The sequence below is a fragment of the Ischnura elegans genome, chromosome 9 (assembly GCF_921293095.1).
Source record: "Ischnura elegans chromosome 9, ioIscEleg1.1, whole genome shotgun sequence".
Taxonomy (NCBI): Eukaryota; Metazoa; Arthropoda; class Insecta; order Odonata; family Coenagrionidae; genus Ischnura; species Ischnura elegans.
Window position 1 is genome coordinate 49,592,484 of NC_060254.1, and position 20,246 is coordinate 49,612,729.

Sequence of the window (20,246 nt, forward strand, 5' to 3'; positions counted from 1 at the left end):
AGTTGTGTAGTCATTCAACCTAAGTACAACATTAATTCTAAAAGCTGGCACTTTTTTATCCCTCTTGTCGGATTCCCCCTATCTCCATTCTCGCTAATCCCCATATCTCCCTCTTTCCCGAGTGAGTAGCAGCACTCTTTCATGGCGGTCCTCTCATCCCCAGACATTATTCACCCGTCCCAAGAAGAGTAATTCTCGACTCCCGCACCGTTACTTACGCCCACCCGTCTGCGTAGTGTTACTGCATCAATATCCACCTTCAATGTTCTACCGACACCCTCCTTCCTCTATAGCAGTATTTTCTGTATGGTTTTCATTAAAAAATTCATTTCATAATATAATTTAAGCCTCAGATGGAGAAATAGAATCATCCAAAAATTTGAGCATTGATGGGTCTAACGATGCCAAAAATAAATTTACTTACATCCGAAGCAAAATCCTTTACACAAGTCTTAAGAAGACCGGATCAAACCAACCGAAAGTGACAAAATTGAAAAACTTTCAAATTATGGAATTGTATAAATAATCTCTCTATCACGGGCTGCACGCTCGCATTTTTTCATTAAAATTTAAGTTAATAAAATTATTTAATTAAATTATATTAATTAATTTAAATTATTCCATGGAAAATAAATGTAAATTATTATTTTTAATTTTGAGTTTGCAACAAATTCGAATTTCCATCCCAATTCCAAAATTTATACTATTTTTACTCAATTTTTATGTTAAAATCACATTTATTTCTTTTATTTTTGTGGTTATCCAAGAGAGAGATTTTGCATTGAGTTTTGACATGTCTTACCCAGCAATACGCATCAAAATGCTTTCCGCGGGGGAAATGACCGCTACGGACTGCATCGCAACTCAATTCCGTGAGGAATTCACGCACGCTCGGAGACCAAGACCCGCGAGCACTCTTTCATAAAAGGTCCAATTCCCCTCCTTGATGAGCTGCATATTCCTCTTAGACCGTGCCGTAGATAAGGCCATCCTTTCCAAATCAAAGGGTTTGTTGTTTTCCAATGCATTGGCTTGGGTCAGTGATATTGGTTACTTGTCGTCAATTTGGAGCTTTTCGGCTTTTGGTTGGTAAGATTTTTGTGTTCGGGATTGTGCATAGTAGAAGAGCGCTCGTGATGTCTGTATACTAGTCAAAAGTTGAAGCCATTTGTAGTCCCCCAACGTAAGAATACTTATGGAAAATGGAAGAAATTAGCACACAATATACTATAATTGTATAAAAAAATTGAAACAAATAAAATATATTATAAACCATAATTCTTTATCTCGGGTGTGACTTCATGGAATCGGTTTTGCATGATAAAAAGTAAAAAACTATGTATCTCTACATAATTCATTTAATGCGGAATACCAAGCTATAGCGGAATACATTTTTTACTTTTCTTTATTAAATAAATTGCAACATAAATAATTGCTATCGAAATTAGATTTCCAATGGGAATGAGAAACGAGAAAACAAACGCTATTTTCGTCGTTATGTGGTCTCGGATTTCACCATTTTCATCTTAGTCATATGAGCCTATCATCTCTCATTTTTGTTCTTACCCTTACGTGATATGAAATACGATTGTCAATCCATTGCTTAGATGCCAGTATTTGTTGAGGTCGTCATCGCTGTCTCCGTTGTGTATCATTGCAGAGCGACTTGTGGCACCCACCCTCTCCTCTTCTTCGGACTCCGAACAAGCAGTTGCCAAGAGCAACAACTTGAGCAAATCATCTGCAAAGCGAGGAGGCCACAAGAAGGGTGTTGGGAGTGCAGAGGCGGCGGCCTCCTCAGGTGCGGCGACTCCAGTCAACCGGCTTCCCTCCGCACCCGGCCACTCCTCCTCAGGTACACAAATAACATGTTATCGCTGCTTCCGCAAGTAGTAATCCCCATATTATGCTTATATTAGGGGTGGACGGATCCAGGATTTTTTCGGATCCGGATTCGAATCGGATCCTTGATTTTCGGAGCCGAATCTTTCGGATCGGATATTTTCGGATCCAAATGCAATGTCAAATTCCTGCTATTAAACGAAGTAATTATTGAAGTTTATTCTGGGTACATACAATCAAAGGAATGCTTTTTAGATTTCGTACACATATTAATCTATATATATAAAAGAAAGTCGAAAATCGTGTTAGTTAGAACACTTATAACTCGAGAACGGCTGCACCGATTTCAATGAGATTTGGTTCTTTAGATTCGCCTCAGGCGGGGTTAACATATAGGCTATTAAAAAAAGGATAATTTCACAAAAAAAATTCATCTCTTTCCTATGGACATGTTTTTAGGAGTTATAGTAACACAACAATTGATAAGTCGGTCAAAACTACAAATTAAATAATTTGTTTTGTTTTTACCACTTTAATAACTGAATTTAGTAACAATATAACATTTTAATTACTAAATATATTCAAAATATTAATTAAATTGAAATTACATTTAAAAAATTTAATTCGAGCTAATTGTAAGCCCAGCCGTGGCCCAGCTCGAGTTGACACTTCACTACCGTGTTTGTAAACAAATCTCCAAGCAATTGTTTACAAACGTAATGTCCGCGTTCCTGTCGAGGAATCGAGTAGTTTTAACTCATTTCCTTGGAATGAATACAAATTATTTTCAGCGAAAGGTGAGCTCATTAACAAAGAGTTCCAGAATATGATTGATCACCAAAAGAATCAAAGATGGTTGATTTAGCGAGCAAGAACAAAGATGTGGATGACTAAAACGAGGTAAATTCAAATAGTTCGTACTCTGCATGAATTCGAATCTTTTAAATGTGTAACAAACGAAGACGAAATCACCAACTATCTATCTGAATATTTTAAGTCCTTGGACGTACCTGGCTCACCAAGGCACGATTTACAGCAAAGTGTAATTTCTGTGTTCATGATCTTTCGAAGCCTAAACCAACCATAACTATCCAACGGAACGTATTTGGTGATTAAAATAATTGCTAATGAATGTGATTCACGCAACTTTACTCAAAGGAAAATTCAAAGGTGAGGAAGTCCTTATTCCGTAGATTCCATGATCTCAACTCATATGCCCTTTTGAGCTTAAACGTATTAAATTTCCAATTCGTGTTGCATTCGTGATAACGATTAAAAAATCGCATGGTCAGTCTTTCAGTTTTTGTGTTGTTTGTGCTCATGTACTAATGAAAACCCATGATTTTCTCATGGTCAATTTAACGTGCATGTTCACGAGTCGATAAACCATCCTCTGTATTTCTTCCTTCGCTTCAAGTGCGTAGCTAGGATAGGGGGTTTTGGGCGCAGCTAATACCACGGGTCTGTAGGGTATAGAAAACTCGCTAAGGTAAGCGGGAAGTGTGGGGGCACTTCCTTCAGACATTTTTTAAGATAAATGGTTCAAAATAGTGGGTTTTGCGACTGTGTGAATAGTTAAATATGTTTTATTTGTTAGTCATCCGTCCCCCTAATATTAATGACAAAATATTTCATAAAAAAATTCTCTAAGCTCTTGGGGGGGGGGGGGGGGGGGGAGTTTATCTCCCAAAACCTCCCCTCGCTGCGCCACTGCTTTGCTTCGCTATATTTATATAGCTTCATCTTGCGCCTGATAACAAAACAAAAACTGTTGTTTATCAGAAGGTGCTTGACGCAAGATATTAAACCCGAATGTGTAGGGCTCACCGTGGTGCGTTTACGCATGCAGTACGTTTAAGCAGAGCATTTTTTCCAAACAGAGATACTGAAACTGGCGCGCCTTAGGTCATTTAATGCGAATGCTGCCTCATAGGGGCTTTTTTTGCACGATTTTGAGCATCAGTCAAGCGTCGGTCTGGGGTTGTGTCAATCTCCCCCCTGAATGGGCCAAGTGTATGCAACAGACTTGGACCTAAAAACATTTTTTTTTACAGCTAATAACCAACCACAGCTAATAATAGCCAACAACTGAATGCGTATAATTTTTATTTCATGAACTGCTTTATTAAACCACAATGCCCAAAATTTCTTAACCTAAAATGTAAGAAAATTTGTTGAAAAAAATCCGCGTAAACGTGCTCCGATCCACCCTATGTAGATTCAATAAAGAAAATGTCTTTCTGACAAGCAATTTTGGTACTCATTTACGTAGTTTTATTGAATATGTATCCTTATTTTATTATAATAAATTAAACATGATTAAAAACGATACAGACGCTCTTGATTTATAAATGGTGTAAGTAAACTGTAAGTTCATTGATTGTTAGGCGGTACGAAGTTCGCCGGGTCAGCTAGTATTTTTATAAATAAAAAATCATTTTTATAGACTTTCAAGTTGTTTTTTAAAAACATCTTTACATGCTAAGGACCTAAACTGTTACTGATTTTGCGTTGATGCACTGAAGAAATTATTTAAAATTACGGATACAGACCCGATGTCTTCCGCGACTTAGGATCCGATGTATCCGATGAAGGGCATTATCCGCGGATATTTGGATCTGAGGTAACCGATCCGACCATCCCTAGCTTATATGCATTTACACATAAGCACTATTCCCTTCTTCCATCTCCTATTCTATCGCTATAATAGTCCATCTCTTACCTCGCACTCAATAGTCATGCTTTTGTTTAGTTTCGCAATGTTTTTATCGTAATGCTAAGAATAAATTAAATGCAGATAGGATCAAGTTTTGGGTATTATAATCTCTAAACGCACATAGTGTGAAGTGAATGGGGACTATACTTAAAAAGATCAATGAGCGACAGATGCATCTTTGCCCTAAGGTGGTCAGCAGGGAAGACGTAACTACAGGCCAGTAGTCCGAGCTGTGACGTGGGTACACCCAAAAGAGAGAGAATGGTTATGAAGTGTTGATAAAAGAATTATGGAGATACTTTTTACACTCTCGTTTATATTTTTAAGTGTAATGACCAAAATATAATCAATTACCAATATTGAATGGCTATAAGTCAAGGGTACTGCTGATGGAAAACTTTACCATGAATGCGACTTAGGTTTTGCGTATGTTTCTTTGTTATTTTACGGTTTTTTACCTGAGTTCTCGAGCTCATACGCAATATTCCCGCAATTTTACTGAAAAAAATATGTGGCTAATATATACCATTTATAACCAATTATAATCCTGAGATTTAATGATCTACTCCTAAAATATATTCTGCGTCGACTGGTTCCCATTTCGCTTGCATGCATTTCATCACGCATTCGGCCGTAAGAGTATTATTCTTTTTGTATTTATAATTAATGGTCATTATTTTCTTGGAGATCACGTCTCTTGTCACAATATTCAAAGAGGATTGTTAGTTGATATGAGAGCCCAGTTTTTGCCTTGCAAATTTCAGTCTTAGTGAAACGATGAAAATACCTCATTACATCCCCCTATGAGAGGTACCTATTTAATCCACTCCGAGATATGAGCATGACGTGTTACTTTCCCATATATGCATCTCTAAGCATCTGTATATGCAACTCCGCTAGCGTTGCGTACTTCACCCAGAGCTAATTTCAGCGGTAAAGTCCGAAAGGGTACCTCAGAGACGAAAAGTAAGCTAGAAAGTTAACGAGTGGAAATTAAATGCCAGGAGAACCTTCCTGTCCCTCTTTAAGCTCAAAGTGTAGGTGAGCTTTTGAAGGATGGCTCAACCGTGTGGCGAGTTGGGTGATGGTACATTCGGCTAAAGGAAAAGCTGTACTATACCTCCCTCAATTTCTCATCACGCATTTATTTTTCGTGCGAACTGCGGAGTTTTTTTTTGGATAGCCGAACACTTTTTAGCACTGCTCTTACAGCACGATACTATTTATGGGACCTTATTCTATCTCTTACTCTCAGATATACGGAGTAGAGCTACTCAAAAAGACTCCAGTCTTTCAATTGCACAGTGGTTCATTATCTCATCTAATTTCTATATAGCACTATTTCTGTCATCCTTCAGTATATATTCTACTCACTCTCAGCACTCCTTCATCTCTGTAAAGCACTTCCACTGCACCTCTCTGCACTTAAAAGACATGACCACAGCGCTAGACTTTTTACCTTTCTGTGTATATGCCTTTCCGCATGACCCCTGCCTCTCCAACAAGAACGTCGCTGGAATATCCTTCGCTACATTCACGTGGGCCTAATTAGTAGTCCTAACTGTAATTCCAGCCACCAAGCCTTTAAACTGCATGTTATAATAAAACGGATAATTTTTTACTGATGTAACTTGCAGTTATGCATGCGTGTACGCATAAAAGCAAGAGGTTTTAGTCACTTGTACAGGATTGTTGGATGTATTTATTAAATCCGCCAAAACTTGTATTTTAAGTATATATACATGTCTTCTTTATCTACAAAGTTTGGTCAATCAAGTGATTACGTTAGTTCATTATCCATTTATGTCACCTTTTCTAAGAGTCCTATAATGTAGAACTATTTAACGAATTTAGTAGATTAAATTGATTGATAAAATAATTTGTATATTAAATGTACAAGCCTCATTTGAGGCTTATAATTCAAAGTTTCCCAAACGTAAGAGCTCTTCAATCTTACTCCGATTGCTGTCTCAAGCTCAGACAGCAGTTTAGTTATTTGAGCTAAAGGCTGTTTAGTTATTTCGAATGGCTTTCGGTGTATTCTGGAGCAACGGAAAGGTTTCGCGGGAAAAACTGGAGCATGCCAGCTCCGGAAAAAATGCAATTTGTGCAAGGCATCTGTCTCCCTCATTGTAAATAAGCTTTATATCCTACGAATGAAATATCCCCCTGCTGCCCTCATGCTTTCTTTCGGATTCTGGATCTTTTGTAAAGGCACCATACCCCTCAGTTACAGGCGGAACGATCCCCATCAACGGAAATATTAAACTATTAAGTGAAAATAGTCCGTTGAGTGAGATATATGTTAGTAATCACCTTACTACACTCAGAATATCCGCGCGAGAATTTAGAAATCCTCCTTCTCTTTCTTCGGGGAAAAAATTCATCTGGTGTTCAACTCCACAGTGAAAAATATTTTTAACGTGTTACAAAATCACCTATATTTTCCTCCATTATTACATTATTATTATTTTAATATTCTACCGATTAAGGTGGGTTTCTATGAAGTACTAAAGAAGCAACCTTGGAGCCTACCTTTCCTTCGAGCACTGCCTTCTTCAATTCACTGTAAGGCTTACTCCCTTTCAATATATCTAATTATTTTTTATGAAATAAAACTTTAATTAATGCATTTTCTACTAAAATTTTGATGGTAGAATTATTTTAAGCAAAAGAATATGATATTGTTGCTAAATAAAAGTAGAGGACCCCAAAATTGTTGTATTACTCGAAGGTGAATTCCACAGCTATCTTTAATTATTCATTAGACCGTCACCAGCTTGACAGGAGTTAAAATGAGGTAGAAGCGAGCTATAATGCAGTTAAATTTTTCCTTGTCATAGAGAAAATATCAAATCATACTTAGCAGCAAAATATTATAAGCAAATGGCATGGGGACAGAGGATATAATTTGTACATATCCATCTTTCCCCAAATAATCGGTCTCCTGTAAGTAGAATAAAGGGTTAAAAAACTATCCAATCCCCTTCTCGGTATTATAAACTTTTATTGGTTTACACAAATAAAAAATATGTTAACACAATTTATTAAGTGACATATTTCTTCTTCTTAATTTGTAGATATTTCGGATGCCTCCAATATTTTCCTTATGGAATTTTTTTCCGAGTCATCATGAAAGTATCATTTTAAAATGTTCAAAAGAAATATTATGGATATGTTGTTAGTTTAAAGCTGGTGAATACTATTATATCATTTTATATGGAATAGTTTTGCTTCCTGGTACCTAAAAGAGATTTTTACCAAGTGAGGTAAGATAGAAGAACGAGAGATATTAGGGTCGTTTCATACATGCTATAAGGATTCCTGTTCATTAAACTCCGAAAGAAAATTATGAATGATCAGAAAAATAAGAATTTGTGAAATTAACATTTTTTCACTTATTAAAAGTCCTAGCTAAAATATTTATTATATCTTACTATTGCCAGTCAGTACCAAGTTATGTTCTCTTCGACTAAATGCGATGCTATATTGTTTATAATCTTGTACACATGAATGATATCCTTAGTAATAAAAATGAAGCCAAAATTACTGTGAAAATAGTTTTTGTCGCATTTAAATCTTTAAAGGTTGAAGTATTAAGGCTAAACCGCTGATATTGAATTAATTGTGCGAGGTGAGCTGAGGCAGTGTACGTGATGGTCGTCGTATAACCCAGTCGCGCCGTCCAAGCTGCATTCAAGATGCGAAACCCACTATTCTTCCCGCTATCGATCTGGAGGTTATCACCGCCGTTTTATGCATCCGCGCGGCCGCTCTCGACTTCTAGGCAAGCGTAATGGATGATACGTAAAATTCTAGGACCATATATTCGGCAGCCCCGTCCAAGAAAAAGTAGCTCAGGAGATACTACATCTTCTTTTAAGTTGAACCTGCGAGGGGGTACAGTGAAACACTTGCTATAATCTCTCTCCTCAAGAAAATTATCCCGCTCTGACACCTACTGCAGAAATAAATATGTTACGATCAATGGAGCATACCATTAGCGTGATGGTATGAGAGTGATGGCTACGGTGTATGTACCTCATATTTTTCCTTTTACTCCAAAATCCAACTTGCTTGTGACTTAGATGCCTGTGAAATGCTTCGTCTTCTGATCAAAGATTATAATTGTGGTTGGTAATTGTTTTTTAAAAATTTATTCTTACAATTCTTGTTAGTAATTGTAGCCATGGTTATCTATATTCAACAGTCTTGTCTGCAACTCTTTTGCTTTTGACCTGTGATTTCACATTTTGGTTGAAATCTTTCTAATATAATGGATTTTATTTCAATGAATCAAACAGAATATTTATTTTGCACATCTCAACATTTGCAATGGGTTGGGAAGCGATTTTTTAATTCCTTTTTAACCATGTTGGGAATTAAGAAATAAAACTTTGTAAGGTTCACTGTTATTTAATTATGGGCACGACCTGGGTTTCGTAACTTGGTTACATCGTCAGGTGACTGTCAGTTAATTAACATTGAATTAAAAGTCATTAAATAATAGTAAACCTTACAAAGTTTTATTTCTTATTTTCCAATATGGAGAGGTTTCACAAAGTAAAGCCTGAAGTTATCAGTTATACCTTTTAACCATTTAGTGTGGCTCTGTAGCAATTCCCGCGAAACACATAAAACGTTAGCTCCGTAAAATAATAAGGTCAGAAATAATCAAAAACACATTTCAACAAGAGAGTTACTCAAAAAATGACCATAGACCTTCATATAGGTTTCGTTTTCGTTTATTCTAAGAGCTTTGAACCACTTTGATTACGGGTCGTCAAATTACATTGACTTGAAGAATGATCGCAGGCTTTCCCGGCTTATAGGATTGTTGAAGGTTTCTCGGGAGTTCCAACGGGTCACGTTCTTCAACTCCATCTCGGCCGATTTTTCCGATGAACGAGTTGTCCATCGTCACCAGGGACAGATTTATTCTTAGCCTTGATGACGATGGAAAACTCGTCCTTTGTCATCAGGGTCGTCATCATTCGTCGAAACTTCGGTCGAGATGGAGTTGGAGAACCTGACCCGGTGGAAATCCCGAGTAACCTTCTACATTGACTTGGCTTTCGAAGCACCAAATTATCGTCTTATCTATTTTTTCCTTTCGTAATTCGTCGACCTACCGTTTTCGACATACCGGAGTTTTTTCTCCTCTACATCGAATAATCTGTTGTTGAACCCCAGTAAATGTTCCTTTGTTAGTTCTCCACCTTTATACCCTGCAAACAACAACTAGCTATTCTATGAGTTGGCTTCAAGTGAACTTCACATTTTTGCAGCCAATCATCTCCAACCTCCAACCATTGGAGATGGTATCAATTTCGTAGATATGTGATATTTGTTATTTCTTTCTTATTAATCTACAATTTTGAAATTATTTTCATTGGAACAACTGTCGAAAACTTATTTCGTCGCATGCATTAAACTTTCTTCTAACTTTTATCATACTGTTACTACAAACTATTTCTGCAATCATACTACTACTGCAATTATTTATTACTTACCAATTTAAATAACTGATACTACTTATCATACTATTTCTGCAAACTATTACTGCAAAATATTTCTGCATTTATTTATTACTTACTAACTTAACTAACTATTACCATTGATTACTTATTAATTACTACTATTTATCATGCTATTACTGCAAGTTGAATTTATTTTTATATTTTAATAATATAAGTAAAGATATATTAAGTTATCCTCTATAATATAAACGAGTAGGTGTAAAAAATAGAGGCTCGTGTTCAGGTGTTCAGTAGTCTGGTCATCTCATTTCTTTCAACCTTCAGTTTGCTTTTGGGGTCGCTGCTCGGGTATCCCTTCTCAGCGCCACCTTGAGACCGAGTCAGTCACCCGTGCTCTTCACCCCACGCCATTTATATTCTGCGAACCACTCCCGCTTTCTCCTCTCTCCCTCGATCCGTTTACTCTAATCCACGCGTCATCCATCTTTTTCCCGCCCAACACACACACACAAACTGAACCGTCTCAACATGCAGTCTCCCCGCATACCCCTAACACTGTGGCGGTCTCTTTCTACGTTCCTCCGATAGGGGCGCCTCTCTACCCGGAGTCTAGACGACGACAATCGGACCCCGACAATCGACTGCTACTCCAAATCCTAAGTCCTCCCTCTTCAACTCCTTCCTCTGTTCCAATCTCCGCATCCTATATAAAAAAAAACACCCATCTCCCTCGCCTCCAGAATTTTCTTATTCTCTGCCCACCTTTCTTTGCGACCCCCTTTGCTCTGTCCGTTGACGCTTCGGTTTATCTTCCGAGGGAAAGATCCATCTGTCTCAAGTCTATCTCGTGCGTAGCTGAGATAGTCGTTGGCCCTTCAATTCCTTGAGCCAATGAAGTGCACAAGGAAAGGTGGGATTTGTCCAATACCGAATGCAGATTATTTTGATTTTATTTATAATGCAGCACTGCTACAGATTGTGTCCATTTTAATTAGATATATCTCCTCAATAATGATAGTGTAGCTGCTTAAAAGGTCTGATTATTGTTTATTGATTTTCATGGAAGGATCTCAGTTTTAGTTTTAAAACAGTATCCAATCATATTCAAACTCAATTAGTTTTAAAAACCTTACCATGTGCTTACTTAATGGTCTTGATAACAAATTGTTATTTACCCTATTTATTTCCTACACATCTTTATCCGCAGATTATGCAGATACTCTGCAGATTTAAAGTGTCCAATTATATTAGCATTCAGTAAGTTTTAAATATTTACTCACATTCTTACCTAAAATTTTTCATACAAAATTGTAATTTGCCCCATTTATTTCCTCTACTCTCCTCACCGCATCACATAAACCCACATTCTAAATAATATTAAATTATATTCAAATTCAGTCGGTTTTTAATAACAACCAATCTGTTTACTTAATATTCTTGATAATTTTTTTTTAAATTATTACGTTTATTAACATAATTATAATAATTAATTATATAATAATAATTAATAATTATAATAATTATATTATTTTAGTTATTAAAATATTTATTCCATTTATTTCCTATGCTGCTCTCTGCACATGGCGCAAAATCCCTCAGATTTAAAAGAATATCCAATTTTATTCAAATTTAGTCAGTTTTAAATATCTACCCATATGTTCACCTTATATTCTTGATAATAATTAGTGAAATACACCATTCATCTCCTCTGGTCCTATCTCCGCATCCTATGTATAAAACCCATCCCCTAAACAGCCGTTGTTTTCTCAACCTATCACATTTTCTTCTTAATCGCTTTCTATCTTCTGCGACTCCCTTCCCTTAACTCTGTTCGTTGACGTTTCCCACTTCTCCTCCGAGAGCAAGATCCATGTGTCTCGCATCCCAAGCCGTATATATCGGTCTATCTCCCCTCCGATACCCCCCCGTGGCAGAGAGAGCTTTGACCCTTCGATTCCTCGAGGCAAGGGAGCAAATGGGACTCTTCTAATAGGAGTCCACTGGTATTGCAACAAGTGACGTTTTAATTTGATTTCCCTAAGATTTACCATCAGCAGTGCTACCGTCACCAATTAATAAGGCAGTTTTAAAATTAATTGCACTAATAGAGGATTTTGATAAAAAATTTAACCTCTATTAACGTTCTCAATAATACTATCTTAATTTATTTAGCAATAGGTCTGCAATTTTAAAATATTTTAAGTGATATCCGAGTTCTTCGGGCAAGAGTGGGAAGAAATTACCGAGTAGCCCTTGAGCAGATAAAACAAATGAAATTACAATGCGCCTAAATGTGATCAACTTAAAGTACTCACAGGTATTGCCAGTTGCATCTGCATAGGATATTATTAAGTTCCGAATACAATTTAATTATCGTTGGAAATCCGTCTCTTAATATGGCTAAACCTGCTGAATGTCTATGAAAATGGTAATTTGTTATGCTCTATCAAAACCCACTGTATAAAATTTAATATTAATTCTAATATTTTGTAATGATCATAATTGCAGCATATGCAATCGTCTTATGAAGTATTTAGTAGTTCACTTCTTCAGATTCATATTGAAACGTGTGCTTGCAAATACGGACCAAATATAGATCGAAAAAATATCTCTATGTCAAAATGTTGTCTGTATCCAAAAAAATTCACATTTCTAATGAATTTATTTGAAATGAAGTATTACGTAACTAAAGTACACATACTGGAATGCACATGCATCAACTTATTTCCCGTTGAATTGAAAGAGTACCCACTTAAAGAATGTTTTTGGTCATAAATAAGATGGTCACTGTGCTTGAACATTCACCTTAGCCCCTGTTCTGCAAATGTAAAATTCCTCAAATCAATTTTGGAGTGAGTTTTACAGGTTTGCACTCATCCAGAATGCCTTACTTCCTCCACGAGATCCCTGAAATAGTGAAGGAAGTAGAAGAATCATTTTTGTTTCGTATTAAAACCCGAGATCCACACAATCACGATCCTGCATATATTCTTATTTCCTTGCAGTCAACTATAGTATATCCTCGAAAGAGCTGCTATCCTCATCGTTCCACATCCTATCAGTTCTTCCCATACCCTTTACCTCCATATAGCCTCTGTCCATTATTTTTCTAATCCATCTGAGCATCAAACTCTTCCCCCAATGGCAAACCTCCCTCTCCCCACTGGACCCACAATCCTCTGCGACTCGTCCCCGATGGCATTTACCGTGGCTGCATTGAGTGGAACTAGTGAATTGGAAGTCAATGTCCGGGGAGCTATCTCCGGATGGCAATGCAATGGCTCTCTCTTCCACCCTGTTTCCTCTACAGGCCGAATAAACTACCCCCCCCCCCCCCCGTCCTCTTCCTCTCCGCGGACAACCCTTTCCGCGATGGACTCAGTTGCAACCCTTCTACCCACGATGGTCACGTGTATGTGGTGACACAATGAAGGCGCTCCTCCTCTCTGCGCTCCGCTGCTTCGACCCCCATTTCATTCGCCCTCTTTCCTCCCATTCAAGCAACCCCTCGCGTAATCACTGATCTCCGCATCCGACCGCTGCATTCTTTCTCTATGCCCGCCGTGACTCTCATTTCTGTGCCTTACCTTGTATAATCACGGAACTCTGGCTTCTGGAGGATATTTTTAATGCTAGAAAAACTTACCTAAAGTAGAATTATTAGCATGAAAAACTGAAATATTCGTACATCATTGAGTAAAAAGGAATCATTTTCTGTCAGGCATACGAGCAGTAATTTATCAAATTTATACTAATTTTATCGAGAATATTATTTATAACCTGAATTTATTTGACATCTCGTCATCAAAAGTGGTGGTTGATTGTAAAATAATCATTCAAGCCAGAGTCTTATCTGCATATGCAGAGAAGGTTAGAGTGCGAGAGAGAGTAGAATTATGACCCTCAGTTATTTTGGCGGAGGGAATGATTTTCTTCGATGAGTTGGTGTATTTTTAAGTAGTGGTCACTGAAATATAAACGTCCTGCGAATATTTTCGATTTACGGCTCGAATTTAAGGGACACTTATTTTACCAGAGATATTTTTCGCTATCATTTGCGATTTCACTTTTGGCTTATTGGATTATATTTATCATTTAGTAGTGGTCAACAAATCTGCAAAATAATGTATTTTAATTCATCGAAACAAATACCAACTGCCAGCCACTTTTAATTTTGTACAAGCAAGACATGTTGGACTTCTCATAATTTCATTATTTCACACACAATTTATACGCTCGAATTCCTTCTAAGAATGAATTTTCCCACCGTGTTATTGTCATTTACGAGGCAATATGCTGAAAGCATTGCTTAGGTTGAATGATATAACGTTTATTTGCACAAAATTCTCTGGATTAATAATGCAAACATTTTTTGCCGTAAATATACCTCGCGAAATTTAGTAGCACTTGATGATTTCAGATTTCAAAATACGTTTATTTTTCATAATGAATTATTAACTGTCACTTGATATTTAGTTCTATCTTGATCTTTCTTTCCATTTTATCGACCTTTCATCGCATTACGTAGCATTTTCTTCTCTTTGAATTTTGTTTCACATTTCACATCAATTTTCCAAAGAGTCATAAAATATTGTGATTGCGAAAATTGTTGTTCTCGGATGATATGCGTAGCCAATTATGCTACATTTTATATTCACAGTATTTCATGACACCCCTTTTAAAGGTCATCAAGCTTCACCCTCTTGAAATATTCTCCTTTTTGCAATCATTTTGGTGCTCTTTAAGGGAGTAACCTAATACCTTATCTTATTTACTTTGTCTTTCCTCTTAAAGCATGGGAAATCAGAGGGCAATCAAGTAGTCGCCCGCTTCCTACGTATCACTTTTCTCTATCGATTTCTACTCGCAGTCCAATCTCTTTAGCCTCCGGCATACATTCCACACCCCCCGCAACATCTCCACATCCAATTCCGAACAATGGCTTATATTATTTCGGCCTCCTACGCCTTAAAAGGACGCGAAACAACCTCCCCAACTGTAGTATTTTGCCTTTATTGCTGAAGTAGTAATCTTTTTAAACTTTCACATTCTTATAAAAATGTTTAAGATTAAGTACGGTATTTTTTTGACATTTTACTATCTCAAATATAAATAATGCTTATGTACAAAAAGAACCTTTTTAAAACATATTTTCAGTTTTTTGAAAAAGACAAAATTACGGCCCTTGACACCTTAAATTATTAAAACTTTGAAATTTGATTCATGAAAAAATGCAAAGATTCAATGAAATAAGTCTAAGATCAAGATTTCAGACGTCATACACGAAAAACAAGGTTCGTATTTAAGATTATATTCACTTGCTCTGAGAGGCATTTCAATATTCATTGACCAGCTAGTATTCATTTTTTACTCTTACTTGCGCTCCACGTTTTTCGTTTATTATATTTGAAATCTTGTTCTTAAGCTTATGCCAACATTCTCATGAATCATATTTCAAATTTTCAAAAATTTAAGGGGTCACGGGCCGTTTTTTCTTATTTTTCATTAATTTGGATTTTTATAAAAAATATATTTTTTAAATATAATTTTGCACTTTTTAGTATTGATGGAGGGTAATATTGCATTTGAACTAAATTTTAAGAACAAGCATGGATTGGTAGTCTCAAATATTGTGTCTATTTTACCAACTTTCAGCGATGATGATTATTATGATTCCAAGCTATAAGAAATGTTTTAAAATATATTTAAAAAATGCCAGATCATACTGTATTACCAAGACAGAATGATATTTAAATAATACAAGCACTTGAAATCAAGTATTACATTTATTATTGCCGAATATTTTCTATTCACTTATTTTTTGTAATCGGGTGAAAGAACATTTGTTTCTATTTACTTCAAAAATGTATGGATTTAAATTCACATGTGGAAGGCTTTGGAAGGAGAGTTCAGGGTGGAAACCGCTTAGTGACAGGTTGTATTGGGAAGAAGCAGTGGTTTCACTCCGAGGACTTAAGCACCTTATAAAAGAATGCTCCTTCAGCTTGGCAATACGTCCTATAAACAGCCGCCACTTAACTGCATGCACAATTTTCCGCGTGCAAAAGGCATTGATGTCTTTTTTTATTTCTTAAAATCCCCCTTCAGGATGTTAGGCAAGGATTGTTTCACCTACTTACTGCCATATTGATGAAGGAACCGGCTCAAAAGAACTTGCTATCCCCTTTAGAGTTTGGAATTTTCCAAATTTTTCTGGACACAATGGAAAACTTGCTACATGGTATTCTGCTATTGTTAAAGCATCAATGCATTGTAATTGCATATTCAAAGTTATCAATTTATATCGACTCATTTTATGTGTTGTGGCATGACTTGAGGTCAACAGATTCAATTCCCAAATAATATTTTGGGGTCAAATCGGAAAAAATACCCTGTAGGTACGAGAGATAAGAATGATTTTATGGATGCTTCTAAATAAAATTTTTGTAATTCTCTCCTTATTTCATGTCTAGCACAGTATTATTTACTCGTCGAAAGATAACCCACAGGAGTAAAAAAATTGAAAAACGACAGAGAAAAACGACTTTCCGAAATCTGAGCCAGTTGCGATAGCTTCCCTCCGAGAATAGCAGGAGTGTTCTTCGCGACCGTCTCCCTCGTCCTCCCGGGTGTGAATCTCTCAAGACAGAGGAGCGTTCTCTCATTTCCTCCCCACTTCACTCCCATTCTCTCTCTATCCACTAAACTCCTTCAACGGGCTGAGATTGCTTTTCCTCCGAGAGACCTGCAGTGGCATGTGACCCCACCTTCTCTTTATCCCTCTTATCCAATGACCTCCCCCCTATTTTGTCTCTCGCCATTCCTATACTTCTCATATTACAGCGCACACATTCACCTACAATTACTAATGAATCTAAGGAAAATGGAACTTTCCTCGGTAAAAATATGAGCAAGAGCTATGTACTCTTGCTCATACTTTTCCCTGAATGAAACTAACATTTAATTGGCGAAATTGGTGATAGTATGATTTTCAGACCATTTAAATTATTAAGACAATGTCGTTTAGTTACAAGTTGTGTATTCCAATTTTTAATTTTATTTCAATAGAATATTATACTCGGAAATAATTATAGTAATTGTGGATTGGATATATAATGGATTTTTAGGGATTCAATTTACTAACATCTTTCATTTTCCGTAGTAATACTAATTAAGGTTTTCAATGTAAAAAAGCAACAGCTAATATTCACGCTATGACAGGTTTTCCAGCTGTAGGAGAAACTAAATTCAAAAATACATTCCCCGCGCTACTTTATCTTTAGAATACAAGACCTGCGATCTTAATATTAGTGAAGTTTGATTTATGCTTCAAATTTCTTCATATACAATCTAATTTGATGCGTTTCATGCGTGTAATTGGTAACATTCTCATTTCTTGAATAACATTTCCTCGGATTTTCATAACTGTGAGTGTTTTCTACAGCTTTTCGAGGTGTGACACGGCCCCTCGCATACATTATTCTATCATCAGTATATTGATTCCGTCATTGAACTCCCCGATAATGAGGACTGTATTCAGCTTCAAAACCTACGAGAAAATGAACACTTTCAGCCCTTTAGAAATCCAAGAAAACGTTATGTATTCTTTTCGATTTTTGATCTGAAACGATTCATAAACAATCCAACTGCTTAGTGGTTTTTATAAGGTAAAATAGGGCCCATACTTAGAGGGCTCCGAAGGCTTCGAGATTCCTGTAAGAAATATTCCACCTTCTCTCTTTATCTTGCCCTTCATCCACTATGGTGATATAGCTTTGCTCCGGGCACGCCAAGAAAAGCGAGTTTTCAAAGCACCGCTCCTATTGGCTTCGACGTCCTCCTCCTCGACGTGTTTTATTTTCATTCCATCTCGGCCTCCTCCTTGCATGATAGGCTTCTCTTCCCACTCACTCGAGTCATAGGGAACACCCATCTCCTCCAACTCGTTCCCTCTCTCCTTTGCTATTATTTCCGCTAACATTGATTCGATATCCGAAGAAATTACCATGGCCATAGCTGGAGAAGCTCATAAGTATTCATATAAGAATTTGAAAATTCAGTTTCTACGTTCCATCCCGGCGCTATTTTTAGCAAAGAATAGTTTCTAAACGTTTACATTGTCAAGACGGTATAAAGTGGTTAATAAACCATGGTTGATAGTAACATTTTACTTCAGTAAGTAAGAAGTGAATTCTTGTTTTCTCTTTCATTATTTCACAATATAAAGTTTAAAATATTAACAGCACTCAACAAAGTGACTTACCTCATACTATATTTCATGAATGATGCAACAGTATACATTCGCTAGAAGGTGCAAGAATCTAGGCTTCTAGGCTGGGATCCACATCTGGGATTTCTATATTATGACCAAGCTCTTATGAGTATATTAATTTTTTTAAATAACTGGCGGCACTTTTCTCAATAGAATTAAAGTGCACATTTATTTATTAGAGGCATTTTATTTATCCTAGTAAGTAATTTATTTATGTACTAGACTACCACAATAGAATTGGACATCTAGAATATGTATTTTATAGTATTCATTTATTGCTTAACATTAAAATTTCCTTCAGCCTGTCACACTTACCTACAGTTTGTCAGCAAATATAATAACCCCCTGATGTTTAGGCTGCATTTTTATTTTCTCTTGATCCAGCCATTGACTCTGTTCTTATGCACATTTTCAGTGAATGGTGTGCAGTACATGTTTCCTATTTCATCTCCTAATACATGATTTTTTTTAAGATTCATGAAATATAGAGTACAAGAAAACCCTTTCTACTCTCAATATTGCATTATTTGGCCAACAATTTTGCGCCACGTAACATGATAAGCCACTGAAAGAAAATTTTCACTTTTTCCGGGCTTCAATTTCTGAGAGGTAGCATCTCGTTCATGCTACACTTATGAGGAGTATCTCTCATCCCTTCCGACAAAATAATACCGAAGCATTCAGTCTTTCTACCTAGTCCTATCCCATCTCACGGTCCAAAATTACACATTTATCTGCTGCTTCCTCCGTAATTCAACCAATTTTCTTTAATGCCTCATGCTTTCCCCTGGTGGAGGTAATAGCTTGATTCGGTTGGTATCCTCTGCCCGGTAAATGATGAAAGTGGGAAATAAAAGGGATTGTGAGGATATGAGAAGGAAAAAGGCAGAGGGAAGAAAATGGAAAGTAAGAGATGAAAAAAATAAAACATAAAGGACAGAGAAGGTGCTTGAGAAGAACGAGGATAGGAAAGAAGGGCATGGAAGAGAGGGGATGGAAGATAGGAGGGGAGAAAGAGATGTTTGACTCGATTGCTCTTTCCCCTTTTATTATTTCCCCTCAGACTCAATATTGTCTTTCGTGGTGACCGCCAGTCTAGCGGACTCACCCACCACCAACTGCCTGTCCCTCCCTCAACTCATTCCCTCTTTTCCTCTGCCCCAATCGCGCAGTCAACCTCACACTTACCACAGTTTGCATCCCCATGTCTTCCTCTTTCTTCTTTTTATCTACAACATTTTTATAGCTCTACACATCTGTTTATTGGCATTTGTGGAAACTTACTCGGAATTCTATATGCCGGGAAAGCCTGCGATCATTATCGGCTCTAAGGTTTTCCGTTAAATTGATTTTATACGACGTTAATTCTGACATTGAGTTTTTAGCTATCTTAAGATTTCCAAAGTTTTATACAGTGTTTTATCTTTTTCTTCGAACTATTTAAATGCTTTTTAACTAATAATTTATTCATTCTTGTATTTATATATTCAAATATTTATTTATTTATATATTTATTTATTCATTAGTGAACTTTATTCACATATGGCCGAACCTGGGTTTTTCCGAACAAACCTCGTTGCCCGAAAGGCTCGACTGCTATTCGCCGGAAGATTCAGACATTATCTGAAAAATGAATAATTGCTGAGAGCCAGACACTTCACCGGCCTGCGTGCCACCGCTCTGTTATGCCATGAAACACTGTATAGAGAGAGCTAGGTTGGGGGAATATGGGGCCATCTAGCCTCACCCAACCCAGGTAAATAAACTTCAGTCAAGTCAGTCAAGTTTCCTAGCTCATTCTCCCAAGCATGGGGACAAAGGGCGTACCCAGGATCAAAACTAGGAGGAGCAAGCCATGGTTGTTCAAGTCTTAACGTTTTGGCATGGAAATGGTGAGTGAAACCAGAAATTCAAGGAAATTATAACAGCGCTGTAA

The 20,246-nt window shown here is 36.8% G+C and overlaps 1 protein-coding gene across 2 annotated transcripts in view; it reads left to right on the forward strand.

The window, feature by feature from the left end:
- Window positions 1-20,246, forward strand: part of LOC124165658 (lachesin-like) — a 411,583-nt gene that overhangs the window by 376,451 nt on the left and 14,886 nt on the right. Inside the window, exon 8 of one of the 2 annotated variants that reach the window (XM_046543134.1) lies at window positions 1,661-1,855. The exons of the other annotated variant lie outside the window; for it this stretch is intronic. Within the exon in view, the coding sequence (XP_046399090.1) occupies window positions 1,661-1,855 (195 nt within the window). The remainder of the gene's footprint in view (window positions 1-1,660; window positions 1,856-20,246) is intronic. 2 annotated transcript variants of the gene reach the window in all.